The sequence below is a fragment of the Rhinoraja longicauda genome, chromosome 8, assembly GCF_053455715.1.
Source record: "Rhinoraja longicauda isolate Sanriku21f chromosome 8, sRhiLon1.1, whole genome shotgun sequence".
In the NCBI taxonomy this organism is placed as follows: Eukaryota; Metazoa; Chordata; class Chondrichthyes; order Rajiformes; family Arhynchobatidae; genus Rhinoraja; species Rhinoraja longicauda.
The window spans coordinates 49,810,163-49,831,553 of NC_135960.1; the positions used below are offsets into that span (position 1 = coordinate 49,810,163).

The window sequence follows — 21,391 nt, forward strand, 5'->3', positions numbered from 1 at the left end:
AATACTTTTTTTTAAAAAACAAACAATTTTAGGTCTATGGACTATCTTCGGTACAAACCAGCATCTGCAGTTCTTTCCTACACAATGGGTACTTGTTTTGGACCTCCCCCCTCCATAGGAAATGGTTTCTTATTAACAACTCTATCAGATCCTTGATTCGTCTGAAGTACTTCAATTAAAGCCTCATCTTAATTTTCAATACGCTAGTGTGAAATAATCTTGTTTATGTAACTTTCCTCTTAATTTAGCTATGTTAATCCCAAATTGAACTTGGTGAATTTGAATTTCTTCTATCTATTGTTATCATATTCTTCCTGTGTGCGTGATCCAGAACTGAAGAGGTCTAACGAGATTTTTTTAAATGTAAAGTGTCATTTCCACTCTGTTGCATCCAGTCCCTTTGTTTGTTTACATTACATTCATTATTTTTTTGAGTGCGTCCACCAATTTTTGGTTATTTCTGCACATAGTTCCAAAATTGACCTACTCAGCTAACCTACTTTCACGGTTCTCGGCTTCTTACCTGGGTCTAAATAAATAACATAATTTCTCCATACAGAATATCTATTACAATTGTGCCCATTTATGCACTTAAAATAATATATCTTGAGTCTTTTTGCTGTTATTTTACTGTTATTGTTATAAAGAATTATTAATCATCTAACGTATAATGATTTACTGTCTTTTTTGAATTTCTGATGTTATTCTAAACATTGCAGAAAATACCAAGTTTCCCACAATTATCCAACTTTGGTGAAATAAAGTACTGTCATCCTTCAGTATATTACTGCCATATGTATATTTTTGTTTTGGTTTATGGCCATTTCTCATTAAATTTGACAGAAGGTAGTTGGATTTGCCAGATTTCTTTACCCAGTGTTTTGATCTTGATTGCAGTACATGTTCATGTTGACCATTTACTGAGAGTGTTTTAATATTTGTTTTGCTGTAAGTGATTAAATGTTATTTGTTTTATGTATGACTATGACAGCACATACCTTTTAAACTCAGTTTTATCAGCAATCATGTTTGTGACATGATTTAAATGAGCAAGCTTAAAATGTTGGGGAAAAAACACAATTTATTGAAAATGAATTGTTGTGTTTTAGAGTAAGCAGGAGAAGCAATCCAGCAGAGAGAAGAGCATGCAGGACAGATTACGTTTGGGGCATTTCACAACAGTCCGACATGGTGCTTCATTCACGGAGCAGTGGACTGATGGCTATGCTTTTCAGAATCTTGTAAAGTACGTACAATTTCGTTATCAAACTGGATTCTTTCTTTGCACGCAATTATACATTGGCGGTCTACCACCCAATCCCCTAACATGTGCCTGCACTTTGACTATTACATTTTTTTTTCCAAGTGTTATCCCCTTCTTGATTGCATATCAAGCGCACCTGTATATTCTACCTAACTTGTTACTCCACCCCTTGTATGAGGATAATTTTTAATACTTCACCCCTTTGTAAGAAAGACTTTAAAATGGTGCTAAATCCAAACTGAAATTCTCTATCATGTTATTGCTTACTCTGTGTTTAATATTATGAGAACAGAAGACCATAATAAAGTAGGAACAGGAGTAGGTCCGTTAAGTCTGCCCTGCCATTCAATCGAATCATGGCTAATCTGCCACAGGCTTAATCATTTCTTCTGTCCCAGTTCTCCATAATTTATCCTTTATCCTCAGTCAATCACTTATGCTAGCTATCTTCTTTTATACAATTCATAATAGCCTTGCTGTTTGTTTTGCTATTGTCAGTTTTCTCCCTTAATCATTTTTTTTCTCACTTTATTACAATTTTTCAGTCTCGCTGCAAGTTCTTGTAAAATTACCAATTTTCCGGTCTATCACGCACCTTGCCACTTTGTATGTTGTAGACTTAGATTTAATATTTACTATAACCTCCTTTGTTAACCATGGATTGTTCAATTTACTCATGGGATCACTCTTTCTAATTGCAGCACCTTGATGGGGGGAGGGGTCTCTACTCACCTGTCCTCTTTCCCATGCTATTTATTATTTCCAATTAAAGTGATTCTAATTCACAGTCCAAGAATCTATATCACTAATCAACACCAAGCAGTCACCTTCCTTGCTAAACTACGTCACCTCATGTCTTTAGCTTCTTCTTTTAGAATCTTAAAATAATCTGGAATATTAAGTTCCCAGTCCTGGTCTTCCTATAACTATATCTCTCTTAGATTGAACTCCTTTATTGCTATTTGTGTCTTCAACTCATCTGTCTTATTATAAATGCTGTATGTGTTAGATAAAGAGCCATTACTTTGACCATTTACAATTTTGCTTACTCTGAGTTTCTGCCACTCACTGGTTTATATTGGCTAGCCCTTCTTGTCATCTTTTTGATTTCCATTTCCTTCACTATCCTCTACTACTGCTGTATAATTTCATTTTAATATTTTGCATGCATTTCCCATTGCTAGAACCCCCCCCCCCCCCCACACACACACCTTCAATTGGATGAAAGCCATTATAACATCAATCTATACTTTTGTGAACTCTTTTCACATTGTCACACAATCTGCACCCTCTCCTTCCGCATTTTAACAACAGTTGAAGATTTTAAAATTATGCTGAAAATCTAAAATAAAAACAGAAAATGCTGGAAATGCTCAGCAGGGCAGGCTGCAGTTATGGGGAGAGAAACATGCTTAATGTTTCAGATTCAGTATTTTCTGTTCTGATGTTGACAACATTTAGAGTTTTCCCTGACCTTCATTCCACTGCCAAGAAGAAAACGTTTCGGTACTATATATATGCTTTGACATGTTAATCAGCACTGAAGGCTCTTGGTGCTTACAGACTTTCTTAATGTTTTCATTTTAATGCAGACAACAGGAATGGATAAATCAACAAAGAGAAGAAATAGAAAGACAGAGGAAATTGTTGGCAAAGCGAAAGCCGCCACCAACTCAAAATTTGCAGGCTCCATCAGCAAGTTTAGAGATAAAACAACGCAAACCTAAAGCTGTAAATGGAGCAGAAAACGATCCATTTGTCAGACCAAACCTTCCGCAGTTGTAAGTTCCTTTTAAAATTTTATGAATTGTCTTGTTAGATTAAACTATTTAATATGGTGGGCAAGCCAAGCAATGAAATATTTAATTGATTTCTCACATATTCTATAAAGGCACATTTTGGGACTTGGGAAATTTGTTTACAAAAGTTTATAAATGGCTGAGTAAATTTATCATGTATGTGACCTACATTTTATGATTATCATAAATGTTATAATTTTTAGAACACATTCTAAAGATAATAGGGATTAGCATGAACTGAGAAAGAACAGTAATGTTAGAAGTATTGGTCTTTATTAATCTAGGAGCAAAGAGGTCCTTCTACAGTTGTACCGGGCCCTGGTGAGACCGCACCTGGAGTACTGTGTGCAGTTTTGGTCTCCAAATTTGAGGAAGGATATTGTTGCTATGGAGGGCGTGCAGCGTAGGTTCACTAGATTAATTCCCGGAATGGCGGGACTGTCGTATGTTGAAAGGCTGGAGCGATTGGGCTTGTATACACTGGAATTTAGAAGGATGAGGGGGGATCTTATTGAAACATATAAGATAATTAGGGGATTGGACACATTAGAGGCAGATAACATGTTCCCAATGTTGGGGGAGTCCAGAACAAGGGGCCACAGTTTGAGAATAAGGGGTAGGCCATTTAGAACGGAGATGAGGAAGAACTTTTTCAGTCAGAGGGTGGTGAAGGTGTGGAATTCTCTGCCTCAGAAGGCAGTGGAGGCCAGTTCGTTGGATGCTTTCAAGAGAGAGCTGGATAGAGCTCTTAAGGATAGCGGAGTGAGGGGGTATGGGGAGAAGGCAGGAACGGGGTACTGATTGATAGTGATCAGCCATGATCGCATTGAATGGCGGTGCTGGCTCGAAGGGCTGAATGGCCTACTCCTGCACCTATTGTCTATTGTCTATTGTCTATTATATTTAGTTTTAAGATTAAAATTATAATCTTTATGATAAAATAACATCGCATTCTCATTTGGATGGTCTGAGAATCTCTTTTTTCCATTGATACTATAATTCAGTAAATGCAGAGTTTCAGCTTACCTTGTGTTTCATTTAAATATTTAGTCAGGTTATTAGAGTTTCATGTACTGGCAATTGCAGCCTTAAATAAAGATTCCACTACCTATAATTGGAGATCTGATGAAACTGGAGTAAACGTGCTGCCCTGCAATATTATACACCCCCTTGTGTTATTCTGTGCATTGTGTTGATCACAAGAGGAGGCAAGTCAGATATTCATTTGTAATCATGTCCACCTAGTTAATTGCCAAAGTTGGTACGATGAGGCTGCATTTTTCTTGCAGTAGAGCTCTCTTAAGTGATCAGGATGCTCCTGGTCATTCAATTTGTACTTTGAGTCCTGTGGTATTACCAATACCTGCCAGATGCAACCTAGAATGTTGGAGTCAAAAATGCTTTCTGCTTGCAAGTTTTAAAGTATGCATCTCGAAGCCAAAGTGTCACCCCCAAGAAATATTAGATATAACTAATTTCCACCAGCACTTTTGTTGTCCTTGCCATTTCCAATCATTGCAAGTTTAACCTTGGCTGCTGTGTTTCCTCACTGATAGAATAGACAGCTAGGAGGTTGAGGAAAGCAATGTGCTTTGTAGAGAAATCATCTTCTATTCCACTATCCCACTACTGGCCACATCTGCCCATCTCCGCCCCTTTCTGCTTACCACAGAGACCTTTCCCTCCGCAACTCCCTGGTCAACTCATCCCTTCCCACCCAAACCACCCCCTCCCCAGGTACTTTCCCCTGCCACCGCAGGAGATGCAACACCTGTCCCTTTACCTCTCCCCTCGACTTCGTCCAAGGAGCCCGACAATCTTTTCAGGTGAGGCAGAGGTTCACTTGCACCTCCTCAAACCTCATCTACTGTATTTGCTGTTGCAGGTGTCAATGTCTAGACCAAGCGCAGACTCTGCGATCGTTTCGCTGAACACCTCCGCTCAGTCCGCCTTCACCAACCTGATCTCCCGGTTGCTCAGCACTTTAACTCCCCCTCCCATTCCTAATTGGATCTTTCCGGCCTGGACCTCCCCCATTGTCAGTGAGGCCCAGCGCAAATTGGAGGAACAGCACCTCGTATTTCGCTGGGGTAGCTTACACCCCAGCAGTATGAACATTGACTTCTCTAACTTCAAATAGCCCTTGCTTTCCCTCTCTCTCCATCCCCTCCCCCTTCCCAGTTCTCCCACCTGTCTTACTGTCTCCGACTACATTCTATCTCTGTCCCGCCCACTCCCCTGACATCAGTCTGAAGAAGGGGCCAAACCCGAAACGTCACCCATTCCTTCTCCCCAGAGATGCTGCCTGTCCCGCTGCTCCAGCATTTTGTGTCTACCTTCATCTTGTATTCCAGTTCAGTATGAGGATGATTAAATTGGCAAAGATCCCAGACCTGAGATGTAGCACACCTTGAACATTGTTGCTTGTTCTTGTAATGTTTGTCTAATACTTCTAATATTCATATTCTTTCGTAGTTCATGCTAATCCTTATGTGTTGAAAGTATTCTGTACAAACAGCAATACTGCAAACACTAATAATTTCCAAGCTTAAAGAATTGACGTAAATACAAAAGCGTTTGTAGTTGTTGTGACTTACATATGTCTGAGTTTTTTTAGGCATCGGAGTTGACTTTGAAGTTGCGAAGTTGCGAATGAAGCTCCCTGCAACTGTAATTATTGCTGATGTCCACATGGTACATTCATTTGACTGTTTTTTCCTTATTTAGTTTAACAGTCGCAGAGTACCATGAACAAGAAGAGATTTTCAAACTTAGGTTGGGACATCTTAAGAAGGTTTGTGATGTTACTGTTTAATTATAAATGGAATAGCGGGGTTTCGAAGTGACCTTGGAGAGACTCTTCTTGCCACTGCTGTCTCTTGAACCAATCACCTCTTTCACACCCCTTCCCTGAGCTGCGGCAATGCACTCATACTCGTAACTCTACCTCACTCGATTATTACACTTTAGTATTTTCATTCATTTATATTTATGATTCTGCTGAAATGTTTGTACAAATATGCTGTTTTGTTTTCATTGTTGTACTTATTGATGTATCTATCATTACCGTTTACTCTGTGCGCTTCATGCAAACAATGAATTTCATTTCACCCATGTGTATATGACAATGAGCACATCTGAATCTCTTTCAAATCCTGAAAGAATTATGTTATTTGAATGGTTGACAGAATAGCTGTACTACAGTCAAATTTGTTTTTCTCTGTTTTAAACAGGAAGAAGCTGAAATTCAAGCAGAGCTTGAGAGACTGGAGAGAGTGAGAAATTTGCACATACGTGAACTTAAAAGAATAAATAATGAAGACAGTTCACAGTAGGTTAATAGATATCAAAATCGTTAGGAATTTATTGTATTTTTCAAAATCTGTTTCAAAATATTTTACAGGCATGGATAGGACAGGTTTAGATGGATACAGGCCAAACTCAGGGAGGTGGGACTAGTGTAGATGGGACATGTTGGCAGGTGTGGGCAGGTTGGGCTGAAGGGCCTGTTTCCACACTGTATGACTCTGACACTGACTCGAGACACTGAATACTTTGGAAGCAATCACACTATATCGACAGCAATAAGATAAATAATTGAAAATAAAGCTAAATGCTGGAAATTTGAAATAAAAACAGAAAATAGTGGGACTACTCAGAAGGTTAAGCATAATTTGTGGAAAGAGAAATAAAGCTGATATTTCAAGTCATAGACCCTTAAAAAAAACTGGGAAAGAAAACAAGATAGTTTTAAGTTGCAGAGAGAGTGGGGACAGGGCACAGGGAATATCTCTGAAAGACTTGTGTGGTAAGAAGTTCAAGATGCAATCCATTTGATAGATTATTAAAGGAAGTAAGAGAAGGTAAAGAAAATAAAGAATAAAAGATGAGATGTGCAGGAAATCCCCAGCAGATCAGGCAGTGTCAGTGCTGAGAGAAACACCAAGTTAATATCATTACAGTCCAGTTACGATATAGCCAGTGAGAATGAGTTACCTGAAATTGCCATCATGACTATTGAGTCCTGACTCAATCCTCGTCTTGGAAGCTGCAACATGCCTGTTCCTTGCTGCTTTGAGCCTCATTGCATTAGTGGAGGAGGTCCTAGATAGGTCAGAGGGATGGGGAAATAGACAGTTGACATTTTGGGTTGAGACCCAGAATTTTTTTTATTTACGTAAAGTTTAGAAATATTTCATCTGCTTTTTTGATTGCCATTCGTATTTTAGAATATGCTTTTAAATGAGGTGATTTAGATGTCTGTTTTGACTTTGCAATCCCCACTGTTCAACTCCACATTTATTTCCATTATAATGCAGATGGCCATATCAAAATTATATAATCTCCAGAGGCACTGATCTCCATTTTTGATACTCTGAAATTGTTTTCTCATTATTATCCCTGTACATGGTTGCATGCAATCCAAACCACATCCCATTACCATCTCCATATTTCACCCTGAAGTCCAAAGCCTACTATTTTTAGTCTTTGCCTTTTGGCAAAAAAAAAACAGCAACTCTTATGCAGAAATGTGCACAAATGGTAATCAAAAGCATTGGTGGAATGCTCTTGATTACCATTTGTGCACATTTCTGCTTGTAAAGATATCAAAACCTCCGTTTCCAATCATTTTTGTGCTCATCTGATTTTAATATATAAATACTGACTATAATTTGAAATTATAAATGTTTATAGTTCTTTATCCTTAGCTAAATCTAAAAGTCACAAAACCTTTAGTGTAAGAAATACCAATCTCTATCTTTCATTATTATTTTTTTGTTAGCATAATTAGTCCTCAGTTGTGCCTCAGCATATGCTACTGGCCAGAATACCTAGTTGTGGCTGGTAAAAATTGTTCCTCTCCTTCAGCAAAGATATTGCAAATAGTCTTCCTTGTTTTTCAGTCATTGAGTCACACCTCCACTTGATAAAGATAGGGATATGGGGAGAAGGCAGGAACGGGGTACTGATTGTGGATGATCAGCCATGATCACATTGAATGGCGGTGCTGGCACAAAAGGCCGAATGGCCTCCTCCTGCACCTATTGTCTATTGATTCTTCCTTTTCAGCTGTTTGGAAGTTGACATCAATAATTTTATTGCTAATTCTCCAATACTCCACCTTTCTCTTCAAAACAGCTCAATTGCAAAAACCTACCCAATGTTAAGCATTAAAATTGTTAAAATCAAAGTACTTTAATAATATCCTGATAACTCCTCTCAGGCTCACCTCAAAAGACATATTTTAATATTTTGCATTTAGTTTGAAATGTAAATATTTTGATTATGTCCGCACCTCTTATCATAACCACCTGTACAAAAGGTTAATTGTAGAATACTTGGCTGATTTCTCAATGTTTATTCAGACGAATCATCTTTCTTTTAGATTCAAAGACCACCCCACGTTGAATGATAGATATTTATTGCTACACCTACTTGGACGAGGTGGTTTCAGTGAAGTATACAAGGTACGCTTTGAGTTGCAAAATGACATGACATGTGTTTCAATTGTTTGGAATTTACTTGGATTTCCCTGATGTGGAAGGAGCTGCTTACTAACCGTTGCTAAGCTGAGGAAAGTTAATTTTAATGTATAATATGACCTGGTGAAATTTGCACACACACTTATTATATTGACAAACAAGAATATTTGCCAATCGTGGCTCAAACTTTATCATTCTTCATTTTAAAATGACTTTTGCAAATAAATGATTTGATTGAGAAATCAAAATCATATATATTACCCTTTTTATTCGAACTTTGTACTTTGCAAAATTTGAACCTTGGTTCTTATTTTGAAGCATTTCTTGGCTACCTCTTCACAACATCAACAGAAGGTAAGTTACTATGGTGAAGGCTTCTACATATAGCCCAAGGCTGATTGTGGGCACCATATTTAAATAGCAGCCATTTCACTCAGGTGGTGAAGTGCATAAAATTAGTGCTTCATCATCAATGGCCAAAATTCAATAAACAACGCTATTAACTAGTTTCGTTTAGAGATACAGCGTGGAAACAGGCCCTTCGGCCCACCGGGTCCGCGCCGCCCAACAATCCCTGCATATTAACACTATCTTTCACACACTAGGAACAATTTTTTTTTTCATTTACCAAGCCAATTAACCTACATGCCTGTACGTCTTTGGAGTGTGGGTGAGTGTGGATAAGTGCTGAGCATAGTTTTGCAGGTGACTGGCAACAGTTCAAAATAACTAACACTGATTACTGGAGGCACAAAATACTGCTGATGCTACAAACTGTACTACAAAAAAAAGAGGACCTGGAGGAACTCGACAGGTCAGGCAGCATCTGTGGAGGGAAAAGGCCAGTCAATATTGTGGATTGAGACCCTACATCTAGACTGAAAACAGAGGGGAAGTAATCTGTATAAGGAGGGGTGGGGCAAGAGCTAGCAAGCGATAGGTGAAGAGACAAGGAACTGCAGATGCTGGTTTACAAAAAAAAAAAGACAAAGTGCATAAAAGATTTAAGAGGATGTTGCTAGGATTCGAGGACCTGAGCTAAAGGGAGAGGTTGAGCAGGCTAGGACTTTGTTCCGTGGAGCGCAGGAGGATAAGGAGTGATCCTATACATGTGTACAAAATCATGAGAGGAATTGATTGGGTAAACATACAGAGTCTCTTGCCCAGAGTAGGGGAATCGAGAACCATAGGTTTAAGGTGAGGAAGAAAAGATTTAATTGGATCCTAAGGAGCAACCTTTCTACACAAAGGGTGGTGGGTGTATGGAAGGAGCTGCTGGAGGAGGTAGTTGAGGCAGATACTATTACAACGTTTAAAATCATTTGGGCAAATAAATGGATAGGATAGGTTTAGAGGGATATGAGCCAAACGCAGGCAGTAGGGACTAGTGTAGGTGGGGAATGGTGGTCGGCTTGGGCAAGTTGGGCCGAGGGTCTGTTTTTACATTGTATGAATATGACTTTGACTGGCAACTGGGAGATCCAAATGACCACAAAGGACAGTGTGCAAGTGCTCAGCAACAGATCGCCCTGTCTGTTTAGTCTTGCCGATGTAGAGGAAGCCACATCAAGAGCACTGAATGCAATAGATGAGATGCAGGTGAATCTCTGTCATCTGGAAAAGCTATTTGGATCCCTGGATGGAGGTAAGGGAAGAAGTTTAGGGATAGGGGTTACACCTTCTATAATTGCAGTGTAAAGTGCCCGGGGACGTGGATTGATGGGTGGGGAAGGATAAGCAAAGATGGGGGGGGGGGGAAGAATCACATTGTAGCTGGTGGAAATGCTGAAGAATAATGTTCTGAATGCAGAAGCTGGTGGGGTGAAAGGTAAGAGGACACTCTATTCTTGTTAGGGGGGGGGGGGTGAGGAGGTGGGAGAAGAGGTGAGTTGAGAGCAGAGGTGTGGGATGCAGAGGAGATGTGAGTGTGGACTTTGTCAATCACAATGGGGCAGGGGGTGGTGGAAGCTGCATTTCCTGTACATGGGAAACATTTCAGCAAGTGCCACCTTATGAACAGATGGGGCAGAGACAGAAACAGAAAATAGTGCCATCCTTACAAGAGATGAAATGGGAGAAAGTATTGTCTAGGAAATTTGAGACAATGGTAGACCAGCTTCTCTCCAAGCTACTGAATGAGGTGTAGCAAGACATTTAATAACCCTAGATTGATACAAAGAGCTGGGGTAATTCAGTGGGTCAGACATAATCTCTGGAGGAAAGGAAAAGGTGACGTTTCAGGTTGAGACCCTTCATCAGAAGGTGTGAAGAAGAGTCTCGACCCGAAATGTCACCTATTCCTTTTTTTACAGAGATGCTGTCTGACGCGCTGAGGTACTCCAGCTTTTTGTGTCTATCCAGCATCTGCGGACCCTCCCTACATTTATCTATCTTGATATCTATATACTAAAACTCTTGTTATCTTGTTTGTGACTGAACTTCAGCCAAAACGGTACACGATAGTGCGACAATTTTAGGCCCACCTTACTCACCATTGTCACTTTAGTGATAATGTAAGTAGTTTTATTGAAATCGATCTTATATTTTTAAAGTTATTCACATTTTAAAGTTTAAATCTATCTCCCAGGGAGGGAGGGGGGAGGGGAGGGAGGGGAGGATAAGGTGGGTTGAGGGGGATGCAGTGGGGGGGAGGCCAAGGGGGGATGGAGGGTGAGAGGGGAGGGAGGGGGGAGTGGGGGGAGGGGAGGGAGAGTGGGGGAGGAGAGGCTGCTGCACCAATGCAGGAGAGGTTTGGGCCCAACGGGTCCACTTGGTCTAGTATATATTACTAAAACTCGGTTTGTATGTGTGTATGTGTGCACCATGCCCTTGCGCTGTACACAGCAAAACGGTACATGATAGCGCCACAATTTTTGGTCCACCCTACTCACCATTCCCCTATGGTGTGAATAAACGCATTTTCGTTACTTTTTAAAAACAATTTACCTTATGAACTTTAATAAATCCCCCCCCCGGAGGATCAGCGGGAGGACCGGCACTCATCCTGGTCTGCCCTCGCGCCTGACCTTCCTCCCATACTGCAGCGCGCCGCAGAGGCTGTGGCAGAGGGTCCAACAAGATGGCCATCGCCCGCCACTCGCAGCAGGAGAAATGCCGCCGAGGTCAGTGCCTTCTCCCTGTCTAATCTCACCCACCACACGGCCCCGGGAGACGCTCCCCGCCCGGCAACGGGGCCATGCGGGTCCCCCCCCAGTTACCCGCCGCAGATTGCAGCCGAGCTGCAGGAGACGCTTCGGTCCCGCAGGATAAACGGGGCCAACGTCACTGCTTTTCCCCTCTTCCCCTTTGCTGGCACATGGCCAGGGGGGCACTCCCCGCCCGGCAACGGTTCCAAGATTGGGCCGTGGGGGGCGGGAGGAGAGGGCTGGGGGGAGGGGAGGGAGGGAGGGAAGAGGGGTCAAGGGGATGAGGGGGAGGGAGGGAGAGAGAGGGGAGGGGTGAACGGGCTGGGGAGGGGGTGTTGGGAGAGGGGATGAGAGGGAGGGGATAATAATATAATAATAATAATATTCATTTATTGTCATTGCAACGAGTACAATGAAATTAAAAAATAGCCAATCCTGACGGTGCGTAAAAACATATGCGATAAATGCAAAACAAATAAATACAATTATATTAAGTACAAAAGTTTTAACAGTGTTGCCTAGTGCAGAAGGTAGTGTTCAGTTCTCGTATGGCCCTGGGGTAAAAACTGTTCTTAAGTCTGTTTGTTCGGGATTTGATCGACCTGAAACGTCGACCAGAGGGCAGATGAACAGACAGACGGTGGCCGGGGTGGGATGGATCTTTTATTATTTTGCCTGCTCTACTGAGGCAGCGTAGGCTGAACAGGTGCTCCAGGGAGGGCAGTGAGCAGCCGATGATCTTCTGGGCCGTCGTGATGACCCTCTGAAGGGCCTTCCTGTCCTTTTCTGAGCAGCTGGCATACCATGTGGTTATACAGTATGCCAGCACACTCTCGATGGAGCAGCGATAGAAGGACATCATGAGCTTCTCCTGCAGGTTGGTCTTCCTGAGGATCCTCAGGAAGTGGAGTCTCTGCTGTGCCTTCTTCACTGTGGTGATGGAGTTGGTAGACCAGGTAAGATCCTCTGCGATGTGCGTACCCAGGAACCTGAAAGCGGGTACCCTTTCCACACAGACCCCATTGATGTAGAGTGGGTCGTATTCTGCACTGGTTTTCCTGAAGTCTATTATGAGTTCCTTTGTTTTGGAGGAGTTCAGGACAAGATTGTTCACTGAACACCATGCTGCCAGCCTTTGGATTTCATCCCTGTAGGCTGTCTCATCTCCTCCTGAGATGAGTCCAACCACAGTCGTGTCATCCGCGAACTTGATGATGGTGTTGGTGGGATGGGTGGGGGCGCAGTCGTGAGTGTAGAGGGAGTAAAGGATGGGGCTCAACACACAGCCCTGTGGTGAGCCGGTGCTCAGTGTAATGGTGGAGGAGAGGTGAGGGCCTATTTTGACGGTCTGGGGGCGGTTGGTCAGGAAGTCCTTGATCCATTGGCAGATGGTTTGGGAAAATCCAAGGTCAGAAAGTTTGGTGACCAGTCTGCTCGGGATGACCGTGTTAAAGGCAGAGCTGAAGTCGAGGAAGAGCATCCTCACATAGCTCCCCTGGTGTTCAAGGTGGGTCAGTGCAGTGTGAAGAGCAGTGTCGATGGCATCCCCTGTAGACCTATTTGCTCTGTAGGCAAACTGGTATAGGTCGAAGGTGGGTGGGAGGCTGGCTTTGATGTGCTGCAGGACCAATCTTTCGAAGATAGGGGGAAGGGTGAAGTGGGTAGGGAGGGGGAGGGGTGAAGGGGAGGGGAGTTTGGGGTGAGCGGATGGGGAGGGGGTCGGGGGATGACGGAGGGGTGAAGGGGAGGAGGGAGTGCTGCACCAATGCAGGTGAGGTTTGGGCCCAACGGGTCCACTTGGTCTAGTATTTAATAAACCTATGTGCATAATCAAGGTTAGTGAATACGTCATATTTTGCCAACTGCATCATCTGTTTAGCCATTTATGTCAAAACACATCTATCACTTAAAAATCTCACATGTTGATATGCAGAACCACACTCATCCACTTCAAGCAGCTTTGTCTCTCATCCACATCTTGTCGCTCGTGTAATTGGCAGCTACTTAAAGGGGGCGTGGCTGCGCCTTGCGGCTGCGGCTCACCGGCAGTCTCTCTGTCTTTTTTCTGTCTTTGTCTATTGTTACCGTTTAAATGTATGTATTGACCTATTTTTAGCTGTGTATATGTGGGGGATGAGGGAAACCTTTTTTCTAAATCTCAACGGAGATGCGACCTTTTTCCATGTCGCATCTCCATTCGCGCTACGGCCTAACACTGTGGAGTTGGCGGCCTCCAGCTGGGATCGACCTTGAAGACTCAGTTCGCAGGGCCTGGACTTACCATCTCGGAGGCTTCGGCCGCGGGCCCTGGAGACCGCAACATCGGGAACTCGCAGGTCCTTGGCTGGCGACCGGCTTTCGGGAGCTCCAGCCGTAGCAGCTTTGACCGTCCTGAATCGCGAGGCTCGATCGACCCGTTCGCAGGATCTTCATCGCCCTGCGTGGCTCGGCCGCGGCACTTTCCATCGGGGGCTTAGGACCTTCATCGGCCTGCTCGGCTTGGCCCTGGGGCCTTCCATCGCCCGGCGGGGGTTTGAAAAGTCAGGAGCCTCGATCGCCTCGAGGCAGCAGTTTCACTGCCTGACCGTGGGAGAAGAATGAGGAGGAGATAAGTCTTTTCTTTGCCTTCCATCACAGTGAGGGTGTGCCTGGAGCAATCACTGTGATGGTTGTCTGTGTTAAATTGTAATTGTGTGTCTTGTGTTCTTTATTGTTTACTGTCAACCATTTACTGTTTATTGTTTATTGTCAACTATTTACGCCGGACCCTGACGTGAGAGGACGCTGGCGCTGTTTGTTCGCCGCTTCTCCGTCTGGATAAATCTTTTTTTTGTTTGTTTGTTTTTATGTCTTGTTTGCTCTGTAAAGCGTCTTTGAGTTTCCTGAAAAGCGCTATATAAATTAAATGTAAATAAATGTATTATAGCATTCAAACACATTTCAAGGCATACTATGACACACTTCCAACAGTTCAACAACAGAGCTTTATTTGTCATTCGGCACCAAGGTACCGAACGAAACCACATAGCAGTCACACACAAAAAAGAACACAAGGCACATGACCCCAACACAAACGTCCATCACAGTGACTCCAAACACCCCCTCACTGTGATGGAGGCAACAAAACTTCCACTCTCTTCCCCACGCCCACGGACAGACAGCTCGTCCCCGACCGACCCGCACAGTCCCCGCAAGGGGATGGAAGTCCCCGCGGCCGAGTCGCACCGGGCGCTGCAACGTCTCGCGACCGAACCGGGCGATGGAAGGCCCCGCGGCCGAGCTGTGCGCAGCTAAGTCCCGCTGCCGAGCCGCACGGGGCGATGTTAGGCCCCGCGGCCGAGCCGCACTGGGCGATGGAAGGCCCCGCGGCCAAGCTGCACCGGGCGATGTTAAGTCCAGCGGCCAAGCCGCACCAGCGATGAAAAGTCCCGCGGCCGAGCCGCGCCGGGCGATGTTAGGCCCCGCGGCCCGGGCACTGTTAAGTCCAGCGGCCGAGCCGCACCAGCGATGTTAGGCCCCGCGGCCGAGGTTAGGCCCCGCGGCCGAGCCGCACCGGGCACTGTTAAGTCCAGCGGCCGAGCCGCACCAGCGATGTTAGGCCCCGCGGCCGAGCCGCACCGGGCGATGGAAGGCCCCGCGGCCAAGCCGCACCGGGCACTGTTAAGTCCAGCGGCCGAGCCGCGCCGGGCGATGTTAAGTCCAGCGGCCAAGCCGCACCGGGCGATGGAAGGCCCCGCGGCCGAGCCGCACCGGGCGATGGAAGGCCCCGCGGCCGAGCCGCACCCCGCGGCGTGAGGAAGAGACCTAAAAGAGAAAGGTTTCCCCCACCCACACCACCACCCCCCACACATACACAACCAAAAAAAAAAAAAAACCATCCCAACACCGACACACAACAAAAAAAAAAGGGAAAAAAGACGAACAGACTGCTAGCGAGCCGCAGCCGTTAGGCGCCGCCACTTCCGCAATGTCCAATGTTTCATCCTCCTTGCAGGAGAAAATGATATGCAACCAGCACAAGTAGCTTAAGCTGGCAGGAAACAAATGTGCCTTTGCTGATTCTCTGCTGAAAAACACATTTCAGGCCATTGTTTTCTAGATCTTGGCTGATAATAACACATTGACCAACATATGCCCATAACTAAATCTGCTTCCCTCACATTACACAAAATCTTCACTTCTATAAGCTGCATGTGACATAAGCCTGCACTGCTCCATCATTCTTTCAATCACTGCATCCACCTACCCACGCCACATCCCCAAATGTTATCATAACCCTTCCCTTGTGCCATTCCCCTTTTAGATGGCCAGAGGTGCAAGAGGTGGTTGGAGGCACCTTCTCACCTGATCTTTCACTCAAAGTCCAAACTCCGATAAGGGCACATTACATTCTAAGGAGGTTAACTAAGGGATTTGCACATTAGTCATTAGCCCGGGGGTGGGGTGGGGTGGGGGGGGGGGGATGTCGGTGCATATGGCTGTGTCATGAAGGTTATGATGACACAGGAGTTCCAGATGTGGATTTCAATGGCGTATCCTATATTGGATGTCTAAAGAGCATTTGTACGAGATTTTAGAACATTGACAGGCCTATCAGAGAGTGTGAAATGTTGTCAGTGGGAAGTACAGCGCCAAACCTGCACAGAACCTTGCATGGAGCTTTGAAGCCATTGTTTTGGAATTAATGTGAAACCCAATCACCATGCACCAGTTTTCACTCATATTCCAGCTACATTGCAACATGAGCAGAAACAAACCAATGATGAGTGGAAGCCTGTGATGGTTCAAAGAATGACTTTCACAATTCTTTCTCCAACCAGTAACCAGATTTAAATTTAAAATCATTTTCAAAAAATTTGCATAACAGGTAAAAATCATTCTTTAACAGGTTTGTCAGAATCTGTCTAACCTCACGGACAATTTTATTAAGGTAGAGGATTGTATGTGAATATGCAATTTACAGATTACATAAGGTGAGGGACTAGCACAGTTACCATTGGCAAAAATGATGTCCCCCTCTATTATAGGTTTCTGTGATTTCATTGGGTGATTTTTTATGTTAACTGACTTGTCGAGCTGGTCTCAATGACTCGAGACATCTAGCGGACAAAGTAAGAAAATTAATTCCCCTTTACCTAAGATGTCAATCAGATTTGCAGAATTATCATTGATGAGTGTAATGCCTTTGTTTAAATTGGCAGCAAAGTTGGATCAATTGACTTTTTCAAGATAGACAGATTATGATATCAAGGGGTTTGGTGTAGCTTTTGGTGAAATTAAAGTTGATATATCCAGTTAAATGGCAGAATAAGACTTTAAAGAATGATTAGCTCACTCCTATTACTTGGTTCTTTTTTATTTTGCTTGGGACAATCTTTGGCTTAAGTCAGAATGTGTGGATTTTCTGAATAACTATCAAAGGTTGAGATTCTGTGCACATAACCGGATGTCCACAATACATTTATAATAATTTAACAGAATTAATGGCAAATAATTTATCTAAAAGCGCTTATTTAATGTGGAGTATTTTGTAATTCTTGTCTTGGATTTCTATTCAGCACTAATGTAAACTTGGAAAAATGTATATGGAAAGTTTCCTTATAACACTTTCATTTGCCATTTTTGCAAATGTATTTATTGCAGTTTTAGAAATGAGAGCCACATGGAGGGTAACATAACGAATGAAAGACATTACAGATGCTGGAAGTCTGAAATGTAGAAAATAACTCTATTTTGATAGCTTTTATAATGACAAAGTGAGAGAGAAAAACAATGCTCTGATGAAAGATTATGACCTAGAATATCAAACTCTTTCTCTTGCCTCTAGATAATTTCTGAGCTGATTATTTCCAGCATTTTCTACTCTTATTTGTAAAATTGTCTGTAGTCAATAAGTTAATGTCATAGGGGCAGAATTAGGCCATTCTGCCCATCGAGGCGACTCTGCCATTCAATCATGGTTGATCTATCTTTCCCTCTCAATCCCCTTCTGACTTCTCCCTATAACTTTTGACACCTTTACTAACCAAGAACCTGTCAAACCCCACTTTAAAAATACCCAAAGACTTGACCTCTACAGCTGCCCGTGGCAATGAATTCCACAGCTTCACCACCTTCTGGCTAAAGAAATTCCTCCTCATCTTCTTTCTAATGGTATGTCCTTTTATTCTGAGGCTGTTCCCTCTGGTCCTAGAGTCTCCCACTAGTGGAAACATCCTCTCCACATCCACTCTGTCCAGTCCTTTCATTATTCAGTAAGTTTCAATCTCATCCTTCTAAGCTTCAGCAAGTACAGGCTTAGAGCCATCAAACGCTCTTCATACGTCAACCCAACCATTCCCGGGATCATTCTCGTAAGCCTCCTCTGGACCAGTTTTTAAATTCTAAATGAATTTAAATTCCCTTTTTCTACTGGATATTGCATGTTACTCAATTCAGAAATTTAGCTACTACATCACCATTGTCAGGATTTCAAATTTTAAATAAATCAACCACGGAGGTAATTTGCTATAGATCAAGAGATTATAAATGTTATGGAATATAAATTGAAAGACATCTGCAAATTAAACAGTTGCACTATGGACTTTATGTTCCTGGTAGATTGATGAGTGGGTATTGATTTCAATGGCCTTATCAAATGCATCTCATGACCACGTGACCTATTTCCTTAAGATAGCAGTGGTTCTGTAATGATTGCTTTAGACCCATCTTCTGCCTCCTGCAGCCAAGGCAGGGTTAATGATGTGCTTCACGGTCTAGGCTTCAATTTGCAGCTCACTTTACTTTGACTTCAGCAGTTTCAATGAAGGTTCATTGACCTAAGATTTTAACTTTTTCTCTCCATATTTGCTGTCTGGTCTGGGAATTTCCAGCCTTTTCTGTTTATTTCAGGTTTTTGGCATATGCAGCATCTTGTATTGGAGTATTGTTTTGATTTTTAAATGCAGTGGAATATTGGACCTTTTGGTCTTTTTTGTGTTTTGATGGATAATTATGAATTTTGCTTATAAACTGAAGGTAGACACAAAATGCTGGAGTAACTCAGCGGGTCAGGCAGCATCTCTGGAGAGAAGGAATGCGTGACGTTTCGGGTCGAGACTTTGCTTATAAACTGCTTTTAAATCTCTGAAGCAGGTTCACATTCCATATTTTTCTGCAAATGTCCAGCAGTGACCCTGAGAGTGGCTCTTAAATAAGATAGCAGAAACAGCAGCTTTTGTTTTTGGCTGTGGGCTGTAATTCTTGATCTTTCATCTGGGTCTTTCAACACACCCTGAACATTTGTTAGAGCCCTTTTTACTTCTGACGGTTCTGTTTTTGTGTGTTTACATTAAAAGTTGCATCTGAAGCAATTTAAAAAAAATGTTCACAAGTTAGTTTGAAATGGTGCTAAGAGGCTATTATAAGTATTTTTTCTAATATATTAGGCCTTTGACCTGATTGAACAGAGGTACGCAGCAGTGAAGATTCATCAACTGAACAAAAACTGGAGAGAAGAAAAGAAAGAAAACTATCACAAGTATGTCTTTATCTTTAAAACAAAGAAATAGAGTTTTCTGTAGTTTCAGAACAAAGTAGAATTATATGCACTATTTTAATTGTTGGTTTTAGGCATGCATGTAGAGAATACAGAATACACAAAGAACTGGATCATCCCAGGATAGTTAAATTGTATGACTATTTCTCCCTGGATACAGATACGTAAGTATGCTGCTTTGTATTTCAGAATGAGTATGTTTCTTTGCATTTGTCTCTTCATAAATAATAGCAAAAAATATTGAAATTGTTTGGGACGTATAGTTGAACTAAAGAGAAAATAACATACTAGATGCTCAGATGCTCAGATCTTATTTTGTCAAGTTATAAGAAAATTATTCTAAAGTTTTTAATTTGATGTTTATGAATACAGAAGGGTGTGTCCTGTTTTGCTATGGCTTTAGCATTTACCCATTCAAACCCACAGCTGAAGTTAAATGTTTTAGGATGTGATTCATTAATATTTTACCAACAGAAGATAATGGTCCTTAGTGGTATAGTTTCAATAAAGCAGAACATTCTGAGATACAAAATAAAATTAATTCACACTGAATTTATGTGGGGTGGAGGAGGGGGCCAGGAGAGAGACAGGAGTAAATAAGCACAATTTTTTTCCCCAACTCTGGTTTCCTGGCACATGCACAGATGACTCAACTTTGCATTATAGAAAATTGGAATACCGACTGCTTTCTTGGAGCACGGCCTCCCCGTAACATGGTGCATTTTAAGTAATTTCAGTTATTTAATATCAAGTTACTCAAAGTTAGTGGAATGTTAGTGTGATTAAACGTGTTCCATTCTTTGGACTGCTTTTCCAATTCCATTAATGAAGCAATGTTTGTTACTTCTCAGATGTGTTACAGAAAATGCCCAAATCTGTATAAAAATACTTGGCTAACATAACTGCTCAATTCTGTTACTTTGTGGCAAAGTGTTTCAAAATATACAAATGAGTTTGAGTTAAAACTTGGTACACTATGGAGCCGTAGCAAAATACAATGTGGGAATAGGCCCTTTGGCTCATTGAGTCCGTGAATACCATTAAGCATCCATTTTTAAACTAATCATAACCAAACCCACTATTATGGGAGGAACTCCTCTTATCTGACGCTTTTTAACATAATTTGTACGTGTCTCGGTATATTAAATGAGAAAACGTTGCATATTTATGTACAGGTTGTGGGGACTTCTTTTCTCAAAACAAATTGTGTTGTCACTGTCAGAAGAAGGGTCCTGTCCCGAATCGTCACCTATCCATTTTTCCAAGGATGATGCCTGACCCGCTGAGTTATTCCAGCATTTTGTGTCTATCTTTACTGTCACTAATATGTGTATGATCTGGAAAATGAGGAAGCAATTTTCAAGTGGTATCAAATGAAAGCATGTTGCATCTTAAATACTACAGCAATGTAATACAAATAAGTGTGACAGTCAAGATAGAGAAAGGATTTGGCTCTTGACTAATAAGATTTTGAGTATCTTAGAGCCTGATGTACTCATTAAAAAGGCAAAAGGTAACCAGTGGATAAACCCATAAAATGGAATATGCATTTATTTCAAGTGTAGAAGTATGGGCTAATAAAATACTACCCATATATTAGTTTCCCTTGACACAAATTGCTTATAAAAATGTGTTTTGGTTTTGGTGCAGTGTGTGCAGAAGTTTCTGTTTCGAGAATCTCACCTAAATCCTCAACATTTAACAATTTGCGTTGTAAAATGCAGCCAACCTGCCTGTAAACTAGATGAATAATGGGGTGCTAAATTTCATTGTTTGCCAAGACTGATTTGAAATGAGGAATGGATATATTCTTGAGATACGATGTCATAGTATCTCTCAAAAATGAGAAAGTGATCGTTTAAGCAATAACTTGGAGATCGGTTCTCAAACACGCAGTTATGGAGGGTAGCATATTGTTTGGTACTGGACGAGTAATTCTCTGATCCAGACTAGAAAGAACAAAAAACAGATTATTCAAAAGGTTTATCTGGTTCATTAATGCTAGGCGGGGAAGGAAATCATGTCATGGGAAGGACTCTTGACTGTCCTCTGAAACTGAAGAGGACTCGACACCACATGCTCAGCAGAATTAAAAATGGGCAATAAAAAACTGTTCATGTCAGTTCATGTTCTGCCTGGATTTGGGGGAAAGTAGAATTGAT

General features: G+C 42.2%; 1 protein-coding gene across 3 annotated transcripts in view; it reads left to right on the plus strand.

The window, feature by feature from the left end:
• The window catches only part of LOC144595946 (serine/threonine-protein kinase tousled-like 1), a 104,644-nt gene that overhangs the window by 71,357 nt on the left and 11,896 nt on the right, over positions 1–21,391 (plus strand). For all 3 annotated transcript variants that reach the window (XR_013547553.1, XM_078403915.1, XM_078403914.1), the window contains exons 10-16: positions 1,110–1,246; positions 2,857–3,045; positions 5,791–5,857; positions 6,297–6,394; positions 8,450–8,531; positions 19,120–19,211; positions 19,304–19,393. Coding sequence is in view for 2 of the 3 variants with exons in the window: in XM_078403915.1 (XP_078260041.1) it covers positions 1,110–1,246; positions 2,857–3,045; positions 5,791–5,857; positions 6,297–6,394; positions 8,450–8,531; positions 19,120–19,211; positions 19,304–19,393 (755 nt within the window). In the remaining variant the exon portion in view is untranslated. The remainder of the gene's footprint in view (positions 1–1,109; positions 1,247–2,856; positions 3,046–5,790; positions 5,858–6,296; positions 6,395–8,449; positions 8,532–19,119; positions 19,212–19,303; positions 19,394–21,391) is intronic.